We start from the raw sequence: 23,156 nt of genomic DNA on the forward strand, positions 1-23,156 counted from the left end.
CATAAGGAGTTTGTGGCTGAATTTTTTTTTTTTGATCTTTGTGCAGCTTGAATTATAATATGCAGCAGAAACAAATACCGTTCAACCTCCCCATGAATATGTGCCTTCGAAGGTCGTTGACGGGCAGCTCCTCTATGATGTTAAGCTATTCTTCCTCTATTGACCAAAAAAATATCCACATTTCAGAACATACTTTCTGTATCTCACTGGGCTATGCTCCAACTCATCTCCACCGGTCACATAAAACTAGACCACGATCTGACTGTCAATTATGATTAAGCAATTAACTCAATTAAACAAATGAATTATGCTAATTACTTGAGGGGGATGTTACAAATTTTTCTCACATAATTTTAATTTTCTCCAATAGTGTTTGCACTGAATTATTTCTACAAAACCATTCACTTAAATTTCTAAGTGACTATATATATCGCTCAAGAAACCAAAATAACCTAACCCAAACAAATATCATTACTTTATATAGGGTCTTGTGTAGAAAAATTTCTAAACGTTTTTGCCATCAAAGAATTATGGAACCACCACTGTGGAGAGGTATGGAGGATTAGGGTATCAAGGGAAGCTTAATCCCTTGACGGTAGGCAGTTGAAGCCACAAACTCTCTCGGACTATGCCGACACCTCTTAAATTAGGCATGTCAATAGTCTGAATTGGATCCGAACTCAATAAATTTAATTTCAGTTATCTGAATCAGATATTGGATTCAAAACTAATAATGTTTATGCTTTATTTGGAATTTGAGGAAAGTGAGGGAAAGTAAGAGAATTAAAAATGTGGGAGAAAATGAGATGAAAATAAGAAGAAAATTATAATTTTCACAATTCTAGATACTTTTATTTTCTCTCCTCTTTTTTTTTCGGTCAAACGGAAATTTATTTTCTCTCCTCTTTCTCTCCAAACTAAACAATGGGGGAATTTTTTTTTTTTTTGTAATTTTTCCTTCCTCTCTCTTTCTTTCCCAAGTTCCAAACAAAACTTTAGTCTAAAGTCTAAACCTATTGCTCCACTTAATTTAAAAACATCTCAAGACCTATTAGTTCGCGAGTCAGATTCAAATTTTAATCAAATGGAGTTGAATTGAATACATCCTAGTCTGATTCGATTAGGAAAAATGACGGCTGATAATTAATACCTGCCAATGACATATTGACAACATTTGTTAATATTGAAAATGTTTTTGACGGGTATTAATTATTAAAATATTTCATTAGATATCATTTTCCGTTCCGATTAGTATACGGATTATTGGATTCCAATTTCAAATTTTTCGGAGTTAAGATTGGGTTGGATTGAATCCGGTCCTGGTAGTGGTCCTTTGAAAGGCCTGCGTAACACTAAATTCTTTTCCCTCGACACACGCAACCGTCATAACAGAGACTTGCCTTCGCACTCCACGTCAGTCCCACTAATCTAAATCCTAAACCCAACAGATTAGGAGTAGGATTATCCAAAGATTCCAAACAGCGCTATTAATCTGCTACAGACGGTTAAACCGACTTGTCTCCCGCTACGACTACCGGCCGTCCCGGTACTTTATCTTTGCCTCAATTCTCAGTATAAACTCTCTCTCTCTCAAACAGTAGGCGTTAATCTCGTCGGACCTTCGTCGCCGCCGCCGATCTTCGTCTTCACTTATGTGAGTATTTAATTATGAACTCATCAATTGTTTAATCACGATTCGTTTGAAGATCTGATGCTTTTGAATTTGTTTTTTCCTGCTCGAGTTGGATGGATCTATTGCGATTGGTAGGACTGATAGATACAAGTTTGAATCTATGTGTCTGTTTGTGTGTATAGTTTGATTGTTACGGTTTTGGTTGAATCTAGTTATTTTCTTCCTTGAGTGATTATAGTTGATGAGGTAGATTGGATTGGGTTGTTAAGATATGTTTTGAAGATACCTAGAGCAGAAAAGATGTGGTGTTGAATAGTTTGTTCTGGTTAACGTAGCAAATAAAAAATGAGAGCTCAAGGGAAGTAGTTCTGTAAGAAGGCTTAATTGATGGCAGTATTGGTTCTCAAATAGGCCTCAGAAGTGGGAAAAGAACCCACCAATACGAGTCAAAATCACCCGACCAAATGCGATTGACTGAGTGGAGATTTACTGACGATTCATTATCATTATATTCTCTTTTCATTTTTTATATGTTGTTAATGTACCAAGTTTTGTTGGTATGGTAATCAATTAGACTAACCAAAAAAGAAATATGGACCAAGGGTATAACCTTCAGAGTCCTACAAGGCAAACAAGAGAAAACAAACCTACAAAACAAAAGCACCCTTGTATGGGAAACAACTGACAACAAGAAAGCATTGTAGAAATAACAACCTCAAAATAGCAGAAAAAACATCCAACGCCCTTCAATGTTTCAGGACCAAAGAAGAACCCCCCAAGTTGTTGATTCTCCATTGTATTAGGAAAATTCCTCCGAGATACCATACATAATTTAATGCCTTCTCTACTTCCAACTGAAGGGATTGCAAAGTTTTGTCAGTAACTCCGAAGATTCTGCAATTTCTTTCTCCCGTATATGGTACAAAAGGAGATTATGAGTAACTGAGATTTCAAAGACTTGCCCCTGGCCATTGGGATAGCCCTATTGATTTCTTCCTCAAATCCTTTTGGCTCTCTAGCAGAATCCCACTTCCTTAACAGGTGTGTCCACAAGCCATGACCATAAGGACATTCAAAAAGCAGGTGTTTGTGGGACTCCTCCCCAGTATTACAAAGAACACACTCCACAGAGGGGACCACCCCCCAATTATGCAGTCTATCTCTAGTAGCCAGTCTGCCATGAAAAGCCAACCACTGAATTAAGGCATGTCTATGCACAGAATGAGAGAACCACATCAGGTGAGCCCAAGGGATAATAGGACCAGGGGTTCAGGTGAGGTATATTTGTCAGAATTATCAGGAATCCAATTTAGCCTATCAGAAGTTTGGTTATTATGAACCAGAGAAGCAGGAGTATGATCAACAATGGACTGGGTGACAGCATTCCTAGGTCTTGGCCATCTCCAAGTATCCCCATGAATGATAGATGCAACCTTAGCAGATAAAGACCTGCCCAAGTTTAAAACTACTATGCCACCCAATTTCTGGAAAGAGGACCTAAAGTATGCCAGTTATCCAACCAAAGAAAGACAGACCATTCCCTGCTTCCCACTTGGGCCACTTCATTAATTGTTGAGCAATGGACTTATGATTTAATGGCTTTCTAATTGTCCATGAGGCATTAGGCATCAGGAGGAGGAGCCATATACCAGAGGCATTGATGTTTAATTATGTAAGTATGCACCCATTTTACCCGTATGTGCATATGTATCTCTATAGTATATACATTTTGCATCCAATTTTATTTTCTTAGCTGTACGCTTATCTAAATAATTTAATAAGATCACACGATAGAGCTTCTCCAATGGCAAGGTATTTGAGTTACTATAATTAATCTAATTTTTTCCTTCTAATGGCTAGGCAAAAGGGCAATTATAAAATTTCATAGCTATACCTATCATGTGCCAACTTTTGGACAAGGTTTAGCTGTAGAAACGAATGCGTACAGGCAATGAATTATGTCTCTTGGGCTTACCTTTCTTTTTAAATGAATTGTGTCCCCGGTCCACGCTAACACAAGAAGGACCCCAAAAAAAGAGAAACATTCTTAGAAACTATTCTCTTTTCCATGATTATTGACACAATTGCAAGAAAGACGAGTCAATACTAAGGAGGACTGGGCATCGTATCCTTATTCCTTGGCATTACTAATTGTTAGTTATGGATGTTTTCCTTTCTCAAGATTTCTGGATAATTTATGCGTTCTTTATTATTTCTTTTGAACTCCTGTTGTAACTTTTGTCCACTTTTCTATGTGGAGTATAGAAAACATCAAAAGTTTTGGTAGATGGCTGATAATGAGGAGGGAGAGAAAACTACCTCCCGTGCAAATGAATGGGAAGTAGTGTCACTCTCGGCATCAGCATATGCTGCTGCTCCAGGTCCGGAAAGGGTTGAATTGAATGATAATGATGAGGGAAATACAGTTGCGGAGGACGAAGCTGAAACTTCCCGTGCAATGTTTATGTCTGGTCACTTTGTCTTTCCACCAAGTCAACATGAGAATTTGCCCTTGGAACCTGAAAATATTGAGATTGAGGACATACGGAGAATTGATGTTATAGATCCTGAGCTGGAAGCTGAGGAAGGCGGTAGATCAGATGCAAAGGATGACGAGAACTGGAGCATCAAAGGATTGGCTGTGCCAGATGAGTTTCCCGGAATCCAATTTTTTGATGAAAAGGGTAACAGATTGCAAGGGGTAAATTTGATTGAGAAAGAGCAGAGTCCACACAGTGGTCCTGAATTTAGTTCTTTCCATGGTGAAACAAATGAGGGTGGGTCGCCAACTTATGAAGAGCACACGGTCATTCCTGGTCCAGTTGAATGCCTTGAGGGAAGCTTAGATTCTGATATCTCACAGTTGCCAAAGCCTGCAAAGAAAGATAAATATGACAGGTCTGATCCTCCTGGTGAAGGTTGGTGGAGGAGGAGAGCTTGTTCTCTGTATGCACAGGCAAAAGAGGCAAATGCATTTTGGTCTATATTTGTCACTGCAGCTGTGATGGGCCTTGTAATTCTTGGGCAGCATTGGCAGCAAGAAAGGTGGCAAGCTTTGCAGCTTAAGTGGCAGGTTAGCGTCAATGATGAGGTAGGCCCTTGCTTGATCTAAAATGGCTAAAACTATGCAGTTGTTTTGCAGGAATCCTTTTTGTCCGGTTTTGATGATGACATAGGGATGTGTTTAAACTCTTTCTCCTCATAATACTTACGATTCTTATAACATAGCCTTGTTGGTAGCTGAGAATTTTGAAACCTAGCCCTGTTCTCTACACAAATGCAAGGACTAAGACATAGACATCAACTATGACGCATGGATCAAGTATGACTATCGCGTACGCATGCAAGCATCAAACTTTCCAAAACATAGACCTTGGATGTTGGGAGATGTGTCCAAATTTTAGGTAAGGGCAAGGGGATGTGTCCTGAATATACTTTCAGATAAAATGTGAACAAATGTGTAGCAGTGTCTTGAAAACAAACGAAATAACGGAAATATGGAATTTGTTTCCCTAACCATGTGGGATGTTGGGAATGATCTTTTCTAGCTAACGTGTGTGTTTTTCTTGATAAAGTTTAGAAGATTCAAGTGTCTAACTTATGTATGGGTATCGGATATGCATCCCACCCCTTTTGCACTCACCGAGTGTCTCATCCGGGTACTCACAATTGTCCTATATAAGTGTGCCACATACATGGCTCATCAATTTAATGTCTCCCGATTATCCTATATAAGTGTGCTACATACATGGCACATCAATTTAATAAGTCTGATTAAAGTTATAAACTTCTATCTGAAGAGTTTCATAATGTTGTCCTAGCTTGACAAGATTATTTTGCCTGCTGCATTATGTATGTTGCTGCTGTTTTTCTTTATAGATCTGTTGTAGTATCATTGTATTTTCACCCACTACTTCATTCTTTTTTTGAAACGGAAGAAAGGTTACAAAGATCCACTACTTCATTCTTGGCCATCAGTGGCAGAGCTAGGATTAAAAATCGGAGTTGGCACCAAAGAATTCAACGTACTTAATATGAAAAATAAGCACAGTATTCTAAAGTTAACCGATCATAATACCAAAAAAAGCACACATTTTCATAATTTAGATTACCCATCAACATAGAATGGAAATAGTACTATTTAATGATCTATCAAAATGGAACTCGACATTCTTTCAAATTTTGAAAATTGCCCATCGATTCTAAATCAAATTTTCAAGAAATTTATTTGAAAGAAAGATTTTTTTAGGATCAGACTGATAGGGGGGACAATTTTTCTCTCTGTGAACTGAGAGGAGCGTGTTTTTGCACAAACGTTTTTTTCCTTGTGTAAATTACCTGGGGTTGGCATGTAGATTCAAATTTTTGTAGTTTCTAATTTCCTTAAAAAGGTGGGTTTGTTGGGCATTTTGCGTATCTTGTAGAGCCCAACCCAATCGATTTGGTCATGAGTCTTAGTTTTGTTTGGTTTAAGCACATTTGGGTTGTTTTGGGGGGTTCTCATGTGTCCAATTGTTTGTATGTGATGTAGCAATGTTTGATGGGCCATGCATTGCATATAGAAAGGATTTTGCTGGTAGCGAGTAGATGAGTCTTGACCCATTGGGCTGTTGTGGTGGAGATGCATGGCACTTTAATATGAGTCATGGTTGAATGGAGGTGGCTGTGCCACTCATATTTATTATAAGAGGTTGGGATTTGTGGTTGAAGTGGACCTCTGAAATAGTACTGAAACTGTTCTTTTGGTAGTCTTCACAAACTATAATTCTATAACAGAAGGTGTACAAATCCCTATAAAAATTAGCACCTGATTGTTGTCTTAATTACTTCCGTGGCCCTTGTTCTTGTGAGTTTAACATTTCAAAAATTATACTATTTTGAGAGCCAGGCTTATAACTCTATGAGAAGAAAATTGGCTCATTTGATTTATACCATCTCAGACAGCTAAGACGAAGAGGGGCTTTCTGTATACTTTCCTATTAATTGTGCAACATGGAAGTACGCAGACCACAGGAATAGTTCTAGACAACTCTTTGGAGATGGTTGCTGAGCTGAGCTAGGTTTTTAATGTCGTATGATTGTTGGAAATCAAATCTGTTAGTTCCACTGGTGGTATGCTTTATAGCGTTTTTGTCACCAACTTCTCATGTCATCAAATTGGTCATCGAACCACGTGTAATCCATGACCAATTGATAACTAAAACTTGGTAACCAGAAATAACCCTGTTCACTGTAGATATCCATGCAGGGGCACTTCCGGAAGCTAATTGAAACCTCCACCAATCGGTCCCCTCCTCTCTCTCTCACCCCATCCACACTTTGCTACCACCCGCTTCTCTTGCTGCACTTCCACTTCACTACTACCACTCGTCTCTCTTCTACTACTTCCAAAATTTGTTTTATGGAAGGCATCCTACTGTTGCCTCGATCAAAAATGCCACCCCAAGCTGACACCTTCCATCGGCACAGTTACCCATGGGCTGCTTTACCTTGTAGCAAACCTCTGGATTAAAAAACTGCACAAACTATAAGCTTCCGGAACTGTAGTTCATAGTTCGGCCCCTGCGTTTACAAAATCTTGGTTCCGTCCTTGCCTACCCCCACCAAGTACCATACAATGTTCCAATCCCATGATTCCCATCATGACCTCAATAAATTGCCACCCAACTGCTGTAACAAAGGGTATAGGTAAATACAAATTCACACTCAAATTAAAATCTCAACGGTCTTCTCTTATCGTCTTGTAGTTCTTCCTTCAAGGTTAAGAAGATAGGACAGAAGAGATTAGATGGATCAAGAAGTTCCTCTTAGAGCCGAATCTCTGATTAACCACTTTTATCACGAGCTCACAATTGATCGGAGTAGCTTGAATTCTTGGTGGCTTTGGATGCCATGTTGAGGCTAGTGCGATGAATAAAATTCCCCCCCCCCCCGCCCCCCCCCCCCCCCGGCCTTAGGTTTTTATGTTGAAACCCGGCCTTAGGTTTTTATGTTGAAATGCCATCCGACCCTTTAAGTACCCATCGACAAACAAAACCACTACCACTTGTATTGATGAAATATCCCCCGGAACATACAGACTTTATTTTATCACCTAACATATTCCTTTTTTATATTTATAGTAGTAATGTTTTATTCGATTTCAAATAATATTTAACTGCGATTTTAACATATCTATAATCTGTTGAAACATAGATATCAGCACTCATACACATTATCCGTTGTACCTCTCTGGTTAAAGTCATACCAGTTACATTCTAGTTGTTGAACTTGTTCAGCTAATATAATTGTTGTTGGTAATTTGTTGAGAATTAATCTTACGTTTGACAACATCATTGAGGGCTTCTTGGGTTTCCTCTTATTTACATGCCTTTTATAACCTGCTATTTACTTTTCCGCGTAAGTTAGTTTCTTAAAATCAAACCAACCGAAAGAAGGGAGGACCCTCTGTTTAAACCTGCTACTATATTTTTGTCACTGGCTTGCTGCTATGAGCTTCATACCCCCCCTTTTTTGGTAAATTTTTGTTTGCCTCACTTTTATGCAATGTTGACGATTGTCTTCCCCTACTATATTGACAGAAGATGGGCAGGATGCTGGGTCCCATATCTCGTTTGAAAGATGTGATAGTGGGCGGTAGCGGGAGGGGTTCTTTTATCACGGGCAGCTCGACCACTGAGAGTTAAGGGGATGACAAAAGCTATTCCCATGAGAGAGGGAGAGGTGTAAAATGTGGTGATGTGCTCGTTTTGCGTCACTTGTGTGATTCACCTGATTTTTCCTAAGCGAAGCTACAGGGTTACGTTTGTTGTCAATATTTGGTTATTGGTATAACATGTTACTATTCCCGGTCTATTTCCAGCTAGCCTGCTTCATATTTGCATAACCTGATATATCTGTGTACTTCAGGTTCATTTTCTTCTTTAATATTTCTTCCCGTTCCCTCTTTCCTAACCTCCTGTCTTCTCTCTCTCGGTCAAAGTAGAAAGAATTGATACGGTTGAATGGTTGATCAGATGCGGAAAATTGAGTGTATTTGTAGTTTGTATGAGATGTGGATGTGGGCGTACGTTTTGTAAAGTTTCAATTTCTCCTCTGAAAAGATGAGTCATAACTCCGTCGCTATTGACAAAAGCCACAGCTTTTGATATACCAAGATCGTTGCTAATTGTGATGAATTTGTAAGATTAGATTATAGAAGTCCCACTGGACTGTCCGAAAATTTATTTTGTGGTCTTAGGGTACCACAACATGCTGTCCCAACATCTTTATCCACGACTCAATTTTGGGGGTCCAATGTTAAGTGAGTAGACTTCACAAAAATGAATGATCGATAAGGGTGTTGGGGCACTATGCAACGGTGCCTGAAGACCATTGAATAATTGCTAGGGCCACCCGGGTTTTGTTGGTGTTTTGTTTGGGTCCGAAGACAAGTGTTGTTATTTTAGTAATGTCTAGATGAGGAGTTGTCTAGTAAATTGCCAAAAAGAATGGTTTGGTCATTCTTTGATCTAGAAATTAAGGAGTAGTATTTTATCTTCCACTCCCTTTCGGGTTATCTTCTCATCTACCATCTGATTATTATTCTTCTATACCAAGGAGATGCCAAGAAAGAAAATATTGAGTAATTAGTAATTTCAGACACGGTGGGCGTTTTGCAGCTAATCTCTTTGTTGTTTCCATTTTCAAAAGGAAAATTGATTTTTACACTCTATTTTTTCACAAATGCACTCGACAATGCATCTTTTATTGTGCATTGAAAAATCTGAGAAGACATTGTGGAGTGCATTTGCAAAAAAAGTGTCAATTTCCCTTTCAAATGTTTTGGAAGGTAGTAGAAACAAAAGCCTTTGACGCAGTGGAATTAACAAAGAGATTAGTTGCGTACTAATCGAACGAATGATAAACTCGAAGTCCACGAGAGAAAGAGACAAAATCTGAATATTATTGATAAAAAGCTGCATAAACATTAGGTTACAACCCCTTTTATAGGAAAAAGGCGTAACCCTAAATCAAAAACGAATTCCCAAAATTTGGGAAAAATAATAAAATTGAAAAAAAGAATGAAAAACATGACTTTCCTAAAAAGAATAAACTTCTACGGAATTATACGCTAAAAGTTATTAATGAAACAAATATTTTCCAAAACGCAAAAATGTCTAATTGGAGGCCTAAACGAAGGAATTAGGCCAAAAAAACACCATCACTCATCAACTTAGAGTTGATGTGTATTGACCACCGAACAAAAATAAGTTAGCCCACCAAGCGTGGGCCCGATCCGAGCTCGTCCGAAAGTTGCCAAATCGGGTAATTTGCAATTAAACAACGTTTGGGCTTCCGAGGCTTCGACCGGTCCAATTGATCATGAAATTGAACCTCCACGTGTTCTACATCAGCCTTGTATGACGACTATCTTAAGTCATTACATTCTTCAATACAAAATTATTAATTTTTCCCTGTATTTGTTTTGAACGGTTTTGCCACAGTCCACTAGGCATAATGCACATAAAAAACCAAAAAAGTTACGATTGTCAATGCAATTTTTTGCAGTATTAATGCACTTTTAACACATTAACCATTACTTATTGGGCTATGATTAACATTCTCCTCCATCAAAATAATACTCCACAACCATTGGATACTCTGAGTCACCATCACCGAGGCTATCCTTCCACATGCCTCTGTCTTTTGGGGGCCTAAGAGCAAATCCAATGGAGGGTTGTTATAGCCATTTTCCTGCCCCAAATGAGAAATCTGGTCTTCAATGGGGTATGGAAAAGGAGATAGAAAATAGCTTTGATGTATATGGGGATGGATATATCCATCCCTAGATGCATCTTTATATCCATCTCTAGATGCATCTTTCCATCTTTAGATAGCTCAGCAAAGCAACTAACTTACAAGAAAAAATGGACGGCCGAAGTATACCTGAGTCATCGAAAAATGGCTGGAAAATCTGCCTAGCTTACCGGAATTTGGAAAATCTGCCCTAACTCACCGGATTATCTGAAAATTTGCCCACAGCTGAAAGGTTAAACGCCGACAACAACCCTCGTCAGAGAGTCGATGGAAAGAGGGGATTTCATTCTCAGTCGGTCGAGAGGGGAGAGAGGGTTTGATTGGGAAATTTTTTGGGTCGATTGAGAGGAGGGTTGAGAGAGAGAGAGAGAACGAGATTTTCTCTGCATTTTCCGATCGATCGATCGATTGAGCTTGAGATTTTCTCTGCATTTTCATCTTTGAGGGAGAGAAGAGATGTTTTTTTTATTTTTATTTTATTTTGTTTTTTTTTTTTTTTGGGGGGGGGGGGGGAGATCTACCCGTTGGCCCTTTTTTTTAAATTTTGAATTGTTGGAAAATTGTTCACTTAATTAATTATTTTTTAATTAAGTTGAATTGATTTGGGAAAAAATAAATGGAGAAAAAAAATTAGTTAATCAATTTTTCATCCTAAAATAATTATCCATCCCATTCCTCTCATTTTCGATCCTCCCATTGGAGAGGAAGGAGTCCTATTATCCCATCTAACTAACTTTATCCATCCCCTCATTTTCCGTCCCCCCATTGGAGAGGAGGGAGTCGTATTATCCATCTAACTAACTTTCAACCACTTTTTCATACTAAAATAACTATTCATCGCCTCATTTTCCATCCCCCCATTGGACTTGCTCTAAGGAAAATTTATAAAAGTAGGACTCTTAACACATTTTTGTAGACACGTCCCAAACGAGGCATCGCCATATAGATTGATCATGTTTGTTTGCTTCCACTTTATAGACCAAAATCGTGGATATTCACATGGCTAGGAACATCGCCACACAGTAGCGGTTATCATCAAAATAGAGTCGCCACCTCGTTTATAAAAATAGAAAAAACAGATAGAGATTTCGGGTACGGGAGCCAAAAGTATGAAAAGGGGAAGGTGTTAGACACCCCTCTTCACCTAGTCATGAGACTGACCCATAATTGTTCAACATTCGACTAAATGATTGCTTTATTTAATCCTAAACACATAATCTGATTATTAGCCTTTAAACTATTAATACAGTGAGCCAAGACAGTAATGAAAGCATGCATAAAAAATAAGCATAGAAGAAACAGGTTGTCCTAGAGAATGGATCCATATGCCGGTGAATAGATGTCACGGCCGAGGAATCCTTCTAGATTGATGTATCGACCATGGGAATGATGCCCTAGCTGATGTTCTTCCTCACACCAGAACGAACAGTTGATCAAAAATTTAAAATACTACGATTAAGATACAATAATTGAAAGGAAAATCAAACCATAGGCCCCTGGGGCCTCACCACCTTGATCCCTCAGTAGCTTGATTGCTTCGGATTGAGGGTGATTGACTGAAAAATCTACCCGTTGGCCCTTTATTTAAAATCTTGAATTGTTGGAAAATTGTTCACTTAATTAATTATTTTTTAATTAAGTTGAATTAATTTGGGAAAAAATAAAATGGAGAAAAAAAATTAGTTAATCAATTTTCCATCCTAAAATAATTATCCATCACATTCCCCTCATTTTCGATCCTCCAATTGGAGAGGAGGGAGTCCTATTATCCCATCTAACTAACTTTATCCATCCCCTCATTTTCCGTCCCCCCATTGGAGAGGAGGGAGTCGTATTATCCATCTAACTAACTTTCAACCACTTTTTCATACTAAAATAACTATTCATCGCCTCATTTTCCATCCCCCCATTGGACTTGCTCTAAGGCAAATTTATAAAAGTAGGACTCTTAACACATTTTTGTAGACACTTCCCAAAAGAGGCATCGCCATACAGATTGATCATGTTTGTTTGCTTCCACTTCATAGACCAAAATCGTGGATATTCGCATGGCTAGGAACATCGCCACACAGTAGCGGTCATCATCAAAATAGAATCGCCACCTAGTTTATAAAAATAGAAAAAACAGATAGAGATTTCGGGTACGGGAGCCAAAAGTATGATAAGGGGAGGTGTTAGGCACCCCTCTTCACCTAGTCATGAGACTGACCCGTAATTGTTCGACATTCGACTAAATGCTTGCTTTATTTAATCCTAAACACATAATCTAATTATTAGCCTTTAAACAGTTAATACAGTGAGCCAAGACAATAATGAAAGCATCCATAAAAAATAAGCATAGAAGAAATAGGTTGTCCCAGAGAATGGATCCATATGCTGGTGAATAGATGTCACGGCCGAGGAATCCTTCTGGATTGATGTATCGGCCATGGGAATGATGCCCTAGCTGATGTTCTTCCTCACACCAGAACGTACAGTTGATCAGAAACTTAAAATACTACGATTAGGATACAATAATTGAAAGGAAAATCAAACCATAGGCCCCTGGGGCCTCACCACCTTGATCCCTCAGTAGCTTGATTACTTCGGATTGAGGGTGATTGACTGATTTCCTTCTCAAAACTCTAGGGTTAGGGTTTGCACTTCGGGGTTTGATTGCTCGGAGTGCGAATGCCTTCGGGATTTTAGGGCTTTTTGGAGAGGAGGTGTAAGAGAGTATTTCTATAGAGTATTATAGCTAGAGAGGGTGAATTGTTTGTATAATTTCGGAACCCAAAGGCCTCTTTATCTAGGCACTGGATGACATCACTCCAAACCAATCACAATACATGAATTAATAGGAAGTATATGATCACAAGATCTCTTTTCGGAATCTCCTTTCGTAGCCTTGAAGAATTGGAGTTTGGCTGCTAGGGTTTTGAGTATCGGATCAAACGATTGAAAAAACATTCCAGAATCTAGAAAAAGGATATGATCTAGCAGCCAAAGGAACGATCTGGCGGCCGAAGAATGGTTCTCGTGGGCGAGGGATCAATCTCTCACGGAGATTTTCAAACAACATGTTTCACAGGTGAAAGAATGATGTGGAGTCCGAGAGATCAATATCACGGCCAACAGATATAGTTTCCTAAGATGCTTTTTTTTTTCTTTTCCTGAAAGGCTATTTAGCTCTGCATTGGGTCCTTTAAGTGGCTAAAAGTACTCACCAAAAGTCCACGGGTTTACGAGAAGTTAATCAACAATCACTTGTATCCATTCATCGTCGGGATGGTCCCCAATGTGGGACTTGAAATAATCGTTAGGTCAAATTAGGGTGTCTACAATTTTACAAGCAAAATGATAACTAGGCAACCCCATGGACTACACTTTTTAGTACTCAACAAGTTAAAATTTTGAACTGGTGTATATACAAGTGCAATCACTAAGAGTACAATCACAAAGAAGGAAGAAGATCAAAAGAACACACAGAAAAATATTATTACACAAGTTTGAGAATACAATGCTAGTGGCTTATTATTATTATTTTTTTTATAGAGAAAGGTGAAGCATAGAATCTAGAAAAGTGAAAGAATACAAGCATAAAGATGCCACATGGCAATACGGATCCCTACATGGATTACATTGGATATTGTAGACACCCCAATTTGGCCTAACGAGTATTTCAAGTTCCACCTTGGGGACCATCCTGCTGATGAATAGGAAAATATGATTGATGATTGACTTCTCGTAAGCCTAAGGACTTTGGTGAGTACTTTTTGCCACTTAGAAGACCCAATTGAGAGCCAAATAGCATTTCAGATAGGAATACAACATTCTACGAAAAGACATCTGCTAGCCGCAAAATCGATCTCACAGCCCTTACTTCTTTCTCTCACCCGTGGAATATGGTGTTTGAAAATCTCCTAGAGAGATCGTTTCCTCGCCCACGAGATGCATTTTTGGGCTGCCAGATCCTTCTAGCTGCCTCTAGATCCATTTTCTTAGTGTTTTAGAATGTTCTGTCTTCGTTTGATCCGAGCTCCAACCCTAGTAGCCACAAAGCAAGACTTTGGGGCTACATAAAGAGTTTCCATGCAAAGTTTTGTTGCCCTATACTTCCAATTTGAATTGTGCATTCCTATTGGCCGGAGTGATATCATCAAATGCCTATAAATACCCCGGCAATAGGGTTCCAAAATACATGTTCAATATCCCATTACAAGAACTAATACCTCTACAAAAATCATCTCTCATACTCTCTCTACAAAAGTCCTAAATCCTTGTGTGTAGCCATGATCCGAGCGATCAAACCCCGAAGTACAAACCTTAATCCTAAGGTTTCAAGAAGCAAGTCAGTCCGTCACTCTCAATCCGAAGCAATTGTGCACTAAGAGATCAAGGTGGTGAGGCCCTGGGGCCTATGGTTTAATCTATTTCCCTTTCTTGTATTGAAATCGTAGTATTTTGATTCTTTGTTAAACTGCTCGTTTTTCTGGTGTGAGGAAGAATACCGGCTAGGACATCGTTCCCGTGGCTGGTATATTAATCCAGTGGGATCCCACGGTCGTGACATCCATTCACTGGCCGTGGAATCTATTTGCTGGGATAGCCTACTGTTTTCGTTTATTCGAATGCATATGGTTTATTACTTGTTTTGGCTCACCTTATAAACTTTTTAAAGGCTTAGTGACCAGTTTATTTGTAGGATTAAATAAAGCAAACAATAGTTATATGTTGAATGATTATGGGCCGGTCTCCCGACCGGGCGGTGCCCAACACCTTTCTCTTATCGTACTTTTGGTTCCCATACCCGAAATCTTTACTTGTTTTCTTAGTTTTAATAAATTAAGTGACGACTCTATTTAGTAGAAATTTTTTATCGTGTGAAGATATTTGTAGACACCTCCCAAATGGGGCATCACCATACACATCGATCATTGTTTGTTTGTTTGGTTGTTTGTTTCAAAACAGAGTCGCCACCCAGTTTATAAAAACTAGGAAAAACAAGTAGAGATTCCGGGTACGGGAGCCAAAAGTACAATAAGGGGAAGTTGTTAGGCACCCCTCTTTGCCCAGCCATGAGACTGGCCCATAGTTGTTTGACATGTGACTAATTCATGCTTTATTTAAATCTAAACAAGTAATCTGTTTGATTAACCTTTACGCAATTAATGTTGAGCCAAGACAGTAATTGAAAGCATGCATCAGGAAAGCAAGATAAAACAAATCTGTCCCAGGGAGATGGATCCCGCGGCAGGTGAATAGATGTCATGTCCGAGGGATCCTCCTAGTTTGATTTACCGGTCGATGGATCAAAGACCCATCCGATGTTCTTCTTCACACCAGACTAAACAACTAACAAAGAGTTAAAGTACTACGATTAGCATGCATAAACTAAAAATAAAATGAACCAAAGGCCCCTGGGCCTCACCACCTTGATCCCTTAGTGGCTTGATTGCTTCGGATTGAGGGTGACTGATTTGCTTCTCGAAAACCTTAGGGTTAGGGTTTGTACTTCGGGATTTGATCGTCGGATCGTGGCTGCCTTCGGAAAGTTAGGGCTTTTGTAGAGGGGATATGAGAGAGTATGTTTGCAAAGTTTCGTGGCTAGAGAAGGTGTATGAATATATCAATTTTGGAACCCTAAGGCTCCTTTATATAGGCAATTGGTGACTCATTTCGGCCAAGCAAAACGCATGATTAAATCTGAAGTATATATGCAAAAGATCTCTTTTTGCAATCTCCTTACATAGCCCGAACGTATCGGGATTTGGCTGCTAAAGTTTTGTGAACGGATCAAACGTATGACAGAATATTCCACAATTTGGAAAGTAGACGATCTGGCGGCCGAGCAAATGATCTGGCAGCGGAAGGATTGATGTTGCAGCCGAGGGATAGGACTAGCGGCCAAGTGATCGATCTCTCAGGGAGATTTTTAAGCTACACGTTTCACGGGTGAAAGAATGATGTTGAGGTCGTGAGATCAATGTTACGGCCGACAGATGGGTTCTCCTAAGATACTGTACTTCTGTTTGAAAGGTTATTTGGCTCTGGATTGGGTCCTCTAAGTGGCTAAAAGTACTCACCATAAGTCCATGGGTTCACGAGAAGTCAATCAGCAATCACTGTATCCATTCATCATCGGGATGGTCCCCAAGGTGGGACTTGAAATAATCGTTAGGCCAAATTGGGGTGTCTACAATATTACTAGCCATGGGAATATCCACGTAGTCAATAGTTGGTGAGGAAATAAGTATAGAGGATATCTGTAGGGCGATGCCCCTTCGGGGAGGTGTCTACAGATATATTCTTTATAGGCATATCTTACATTATTACAACAGACAAACAACTTTACCATTCCTACAAAAAAGAAATGACTTAAAGTAAAGCAACAATTATTCTTGCCACTTTACTTTATCTTTATTTCACTTCACACTTATTGCACACCACACTTCAAGCAGTAGAGCAAGTAACAACTGACACAAATCTGAGTAGTACTAGGAATCATTCGAATCATACTGTCAAAGCCAAAAATTCAGTAGATTGGGTGATCTCGGTCTCCATCATCCATTTCCCATTGTTCATAATGTTCCTCCAAAAGATATAAAAGATATCGAATATTCTGACGCCACTCTTTTGGACATTCCTCATTAAATGTTCAATTTGAAGTTTTCCAGTGAAAAAGAGACTGGAGAACCTGTCTTGAATTAATATGGTTGAAAGCACACATCTGTTGGCACATAACATTATGAAATCCTATAGGATCATGATATCTTGTAGGATCATGTTCCATGGAAACACCAATTATTCCTTGAGGTCAAGAAACCAAATATGGGACCTGCCTTTGGATTGTAAGGAATTTCTCATAACTTTCTTCACCAAAAAGAGATGTCACCAAAAAAACAAGAGAAATTTAATTGTAACCTTGTTTAAAGCACATTGAGCTAAATAAATAAATAATGCTGATTTAGGGAGAGTAATGCTTATCGTGTAAAGGTCCACCAGGTACCAAAGGAGAAGATAGGCGTCTTTGGGGAGGAAGAACATAAATTTGTGTTTCAATTCCAACAGGGTGAGAAAAGGGTAAACTGGGTGGAAAGGCAGGCTACTTTTAAAAGGGCCAGAATCAAGATCATATCGGTAAATATAGGAAATTGTTATTTGCGCTCCTTTTTTTGATGCAGGCGTTCCACTTTGTTCATGAAGTTACTAGTAACTTCACGTTGAAAGTGGAGCGCCTACATCAAAAAAGGGAGCGCAAATATCAATTCCCTTGATATATAGGTGTTGGAGATTTTGAATCATTTGGACACTTATTGAACTTGAAAGAAGAGTTAACTCCAAAATATGACCCTGGAGGTGGAAAGGGAGGTTGGCCGGTTGGAAAAAGGATATTTTGGGAAAATAGAAAGAATTTGTTTTGATTTTTGAAAACTGATTTATCTCTTTTTTCAAACGAGATAAAAAAATCTAGAAGAATATTTTTCCTTTGATATGGACCGCATCAAAGCTCCAATTTAAAAACCAATTTGCCCACAAAAGCAATTGTGCCTTTGGAAGATGCTTTTGCTTGAATTTGAGCATATTGGTAAAGCTCATCATGTTAGTTTTAATTAAAAAGTGATGACCAATTAAATAAAACTCAAACTTTTCAATGTTGCGCTTTATGGCTAGAATTTCCTTATAAGTGGAATGGTAATGTAGCTCTGTTGAGGAAAATGCACCACTTTTATAACCACAAATTCTGCGTTTCTTGTCTGAATTTTCTTCAAGGAGGACTACCCACAAAAATGATCAGATGCATCTGTTTGGAGAATTCTTTTCCCATCTGAGGGTATGGCCAAAGGAGGAAGAGTTTTGGCAATGGTTTTTAATGCTTTGACTGCATCTGTACACTGGGCTGACCAAGGAGGAGGAGTTTTCTTTAGTAACGCAGAGAGTGGGATGCAATTTTTTTGTAAAGCCGGCCCTGAGTTAAAGCAAGTATTGTGGCCCACTTTAAGCCTCCAAAAAATTCTGATTTGTAAGAGCCCCTCTTACTTTTATAACCCTTATTATAGTCCAACAAAAGAGGCCCTATTTTTAACTTTCGCTTTAAACTACCGAAAAGTCAGGGTCGGCTCTATTTTTTTGGCAAGATTTTTGGATGATATTAAATTGTTAACCTCTAACTCACCTAAAAGCTTAAGCTGTTAAAGAGAGGGGTAACTTTATTATTTATACTTTCAACACACCCCCTCACGTGTAGCTGGACTTTCCTCTATAAGCAGGCTAAACACGTGTAAATATTTAAATATTAGGTAGGCGGTGAGGTTTGGACACGGGATCTATTGCCTACTTTGATACCATGTTGTTTGGAGAGAAAGAGTGCGTAGGGTATTAATAAATCCTCACATACATAATCTTTATTTATATTCAACAATAACTCCTTACAATACTTAGCTAACCAATGTGGGACAATGTCTAACACTAACAATATTCTAACACTCCCACTCAAGCTGGGGAGTAGATATCAGAAAGTCCCAGCTTGCTATATAACAACTCTAGTCGTGGTTTGAATTACGATTCAGTAAACACGTCAGCCAATTGAGTGCCGATGGAGACAAAGGGAGTAGCTATCATACTACTGGTTAACTTTTCCCGCACAAGATGACAGTCTACTTCAATATGTTTAGTTCTTTCATGAAAGACTAGATTTGATGCAACGTGAATTGCCGCCTAATTATCACAGTATAGATTCATAGGAAGTTTCACTCTAAATCTGATTTCCTCAAGAAATGAGCGCCCCCATACAATCTTACATGTCATATGGGCCATTGGTTGATACTTTGCTTCAGCACTAGACCGCGCAACCACTATCTGCTTCTTACTCTTCCAATTGACAAGATTTCCACCCAAGAAGACCCTATAGTAGATCTTCTGTCGGATGGTCCTCCTGCCCAATTAGAATTGGTAAAAGCCTCAACACACAAGTGTCCATTAGCCCGGTAGAACAAACCAACTCTAGGATGTGCCTTAAGATACTTCACAATCCTAACAACAGCCTCCCAATGTGGACCACGAGGAGCATACATAAATTGACTCACAATAGTAACAACAAACGAGATGTCCAGACATGTAATAGTAAGGTAATTTAGTTTACCCACCAAGCAACGATATTGCTTCGATTTTGAAAATACCTCCCCCTGATCAATACAAAGTTTGACGTTGGGATCCATAGGAGTCTCAACAGGCTTAGTTCCCAACAAACCAGTTTCCTCCAAAATATCCAACACATATTTTTGCTAAGATAAACTAATACCATCTTTAGATCGCGCCACCTCAATACCCAAGAAGTATCGTAATTTTCCCAAGTCTTTGGTATGAAACTCTCGCTGTAAGAATCCTTTCAACTCATCAATGCCTTTCTGATCATCACTAGTAATGATAGTATCATCCACATTGACGATCAACAATACCTTGCCGCGATCGGATGTAAAAAAAAAAGACAGAATGATCGCACTGACATCGATGCATGCCAAATCGCAGGTTAACATCACTGAACTTGCCAAACCAGGCTCTAGGAGACTGCTTTATGGCCATACAATGCTTTGCGAAGACGACACACTTGATTAGTCTCCCCTTGAGCAACAAACCCTGGTGGTTACTCCATATAAACTTCCTCCTGAAGATCCCTATGAAGAAAGGCATTTTTAACATCTAATTGGAATAAAGGCCAACCAAGATTGGCTGCAAGCAAGAGAGATAAGAAGTCAAATAGAGCCAAGTTTGGCAATCGGAGAAAAAGTCTAAACATAATCAACACCATAGGTCTGAGTATATCCTTTAGCTACTAGACAGGCTTTGTAGCGCCCAATAAACCCATTAGGATGATACTTGACTGTGAACACCCAGCGACACCTAATAGTGGTCTGTCCAGCTGGGAGAGGTACCAACTCTCAAGTACCATTATGATGAAGGGCTGACATTTCATCCTCCATCGCTACCTGCCACTCAAAAATAGACAAGGCTTCTTGGACAATGTTAGGAACAAATATAGACGAAACAGAAGTGGCAAATGTACGAAGAGTTGGAGATAAATGAGCATAAGAGACATAACGATCAATGGGATGAGAAGTACAAGTACGAGTACCTTTGCGGAGATCAACATGAAGATAAGCAAGAGAGACGACCAGATCTCGTGATGCAGGGGAAGATGTGGTAGAAGGCTGAGATGGCGGAACTTTAGAACGATGAGCATATACCTGCAACGATGGCGGAGGTGGAATTGCAGTGAGTATGTGTGAGAAGATCCACCAGAGAATAGACCGGAAAAAAGGGCAATGACTTATTAAAGGTTACATCAGCACACATGAGCTCATGACGAAGAGTAACACTTATACCCCTTCTGAGTGCGAGAATACCCACGAAACACACATTTGATAGATTAAGGATCCAATTTATCCCGGCTTGGATCCGAGCATGAATATAACATGTGCAACCAAACACGGGATGGGGTAAAGAAAATAGTGGACAGCCAGGAAATAGAACAGAGTGCGGAATTTGACCCCTTAAGACAGTAGATAGCATATGATTAATAAGGTATGATGCAGTAAGAACGACATCACTCCAATAGGATTTGGGTACTTGCTGCTGAAATAAAAGGGCATGTGAGACTTCAAGAATATGTTGCAACTTGCGCTTGGTGACTCCATTCTGTTGTGGAGTTCGAGAACAAGGTGTTTGGTGGATAAAATCATGATCATTAAGGAAAACACAGAAAGCATTACGATAATATTTACAAGCATTATCAGAATGAAAAATACGAATAAAAACATCAAACTGAATTTTTATTTCTTGATAAAATGACTTAAAAATTGCATACAACTCAGACCGCTATTTCATAAGATAAACATAAGTAACCCAGGAATAATCATCCACAAAGATAACAAAATACTGAAAACTAGACCGTGAAGAAACATAAATTGGACCCCAAATATCAAAATGAACTAACTGAAAAGGCCTCGACACCCGACTCTCTATCATAGGGGGAAAGGAAACATCATAGTGTTTACTAAACTCACAGACTTCACATGGTAAGTCAAAGACAGGACCACAAAAGGGGACCATCCACTTGAGATTCTAAAGAGACGGATGGCCAAGACGACAATGATGCTGATATGGTGAAGTAGAGGACTAAAGTGCAACTGAGGAGGATTGCTCACCAGCACTAAAGTAATAGAAACATCCATGTTCAGCAACCCCACCAATATTCTTCCCCGTCATGAGATCCTAAAAAATACAAGAGCCAGGAAAGAATGTCACAGAACAATTTAAGGATTTGGTAAGTTTACTAACAGAGAGAAGACTGTATGGAAAACAAGGAACATGTAAAACAGAATCTAAAGAAAGCGATGAACTCAAAGTGACAGAACCCAAACCAGTAACATTAGCGATAGAACCGTCAAGATTTCCTAAGAGAATGAGAACCAGAGAAAAAGGTGGAACTACCAGTCATATGGTCAACAGTTCCAGAATCAATAACCCAAGACTATTAGAAGCAACACCAGCAAAAGACGAGCCTTTCTGAGCGAACACAACAGTGGAAAAAGATAGTGCAGAAGTAAGACGATGGAACTAATCTTCTAGAATTGTAACCATACAAGGAGTGGAGCTAGGGCCCTCAGTCAAGAAATGTCCATCATCCTTATAAATAGCAGCCTGATGCGTAGATGGACGACCATGTAGAACCCAACAATAGTCAACAATGTGATTAGCCCCATGACAATGAGTGCAATACCGAGACACTCGACTACCACCAAATGATTGCCCACGGCCACGTCCACCAAATGATTGCCCTCGAACACCACGGCCAAAATCACAAGAAGAATGACCACTAGAAGTAGATGTGGCCAAAGCAGAATGATCAGGAGGCAGTGAAGGAGTAGAACTAGTATCAGACTAACGAAGACAGCTAAACACTTTAGTCAAAGGAGGCAACTCTCGCTCCCCCAATAGCTGACGACAAACAGGATCAAAATTCTTAGGCAAACCAGGCAAGAAGTGAGCCACATGCAAGTTTTCACGCTGACGATGCATAGCCGCAATATCAGTAGAAATAGGTTGACAAACGTTAAGTTCCGCACAAACACCACTGAACTTAGCATAATATTCTTCCAGAGTAGAATCACCAAGGCTAATTGCAAAAGAAGTCAGATAAAGATCAAAGGTCCGAAGAAGATTATAACCCCTAAATATAACTCCTTAGCCTGTTGCCAAACCTATTTAGCAGTATCACAAAAGACAAATGTGCTAGCAATGGCGGGCTCCATAGTATTCATCAAGCGAATATGGATCTTGGCATCCTCAACTACCCAATTTGCATGAGTGGACTCAGTGGGCTTATGTCATAACCCAAACCCGAGGGAAATGAATCTGTGGCATGGCCAGTTATTTTGGAATCACCCCAGGCCTTTACTATCACCCAATTGAAAAATTTACTAAAATTCTCAGGTCCGAAAATCAAAGAATAAAATATTACAATCAAAGTTGTCTATCGTGCATACCAAATACAGCTTCACCTAACGGCTTTAAGGTACAACAATTGTGTAGGCCCCAAGCTTCTGACACTATCGAAACATCTATCACGCAAGTTGCAAATTATCAAAATCATCACTACAAAGCAACTCGAACCCCATTCATCAATACAATCGTCATCGAAAGGACCAGCTTATCTTGTATCTAAAATGGGTGCGCACAAAACCAT

General features: G+C 39.2%; 1 protein-coding gene across 4 annotated transcripts; it reads left to right on the top strand.

Annotated features, from left to right (window-relative positions):
- Positions 1 to 1,406: 1,406 nt before the first annotated feature.
- On the top strand, positions 1,407 to 8,560 carry LOC131324388 (ATG8-interacting protein 2-like). 4 transcript variants are annotated; one of them, XM_058356337.1, is made up of 3 exons: positions 1,407 to 1,654; positions 3,899 to 4,724; positions 8,215 to 8,560. In XM_058356337.1, exons 2-3 carry the CDS (start codon positions 3,921 to 3,923, stop codon positions 8,317 to 8,319), a joined length of 909 nt encoding a protein of 302 aa, XP_058212320.1. In that variant the 5' UTR covers positions 1,407 to 1,654; positions 3,899 to 3,920; the 3' UTR covers positions 8,320 to 8,560. The 4 variants fall into 4 exon arrangements, with proteins under 4 accessions (XP_058212320.1, XP_058212326.1, XP_058212342.1 ...); XM_058356343.1 differs by having other exon boundaries at positions 1,419 to 1,654; positions 8,218 to 8,560; XM_058356359.1 differs by having other exon boundaries at positions 1,422 to 1,654; positions 3,899 to 4,706; positions 8,218 to 8,560.
- The last annotated feature ends 14,596 nt before the right edge of the window (positions 8,561 to 23,156 follow it).

Source organism: Rhododendron vialii, chromosome 1a (assembly GCF_030253575.1).
Source record: "Rhododendron vialii isolate Sample 1 chromosome 1a, ASM3025357v1".
In the NCBI taxonomy this organism is placed as follows: Eukaryota; Viridiplantae; Streptophyta; class Magnoliopsida; order Ericales; family Ericaceae; genus Rhododendron; species Rhododendron vialii.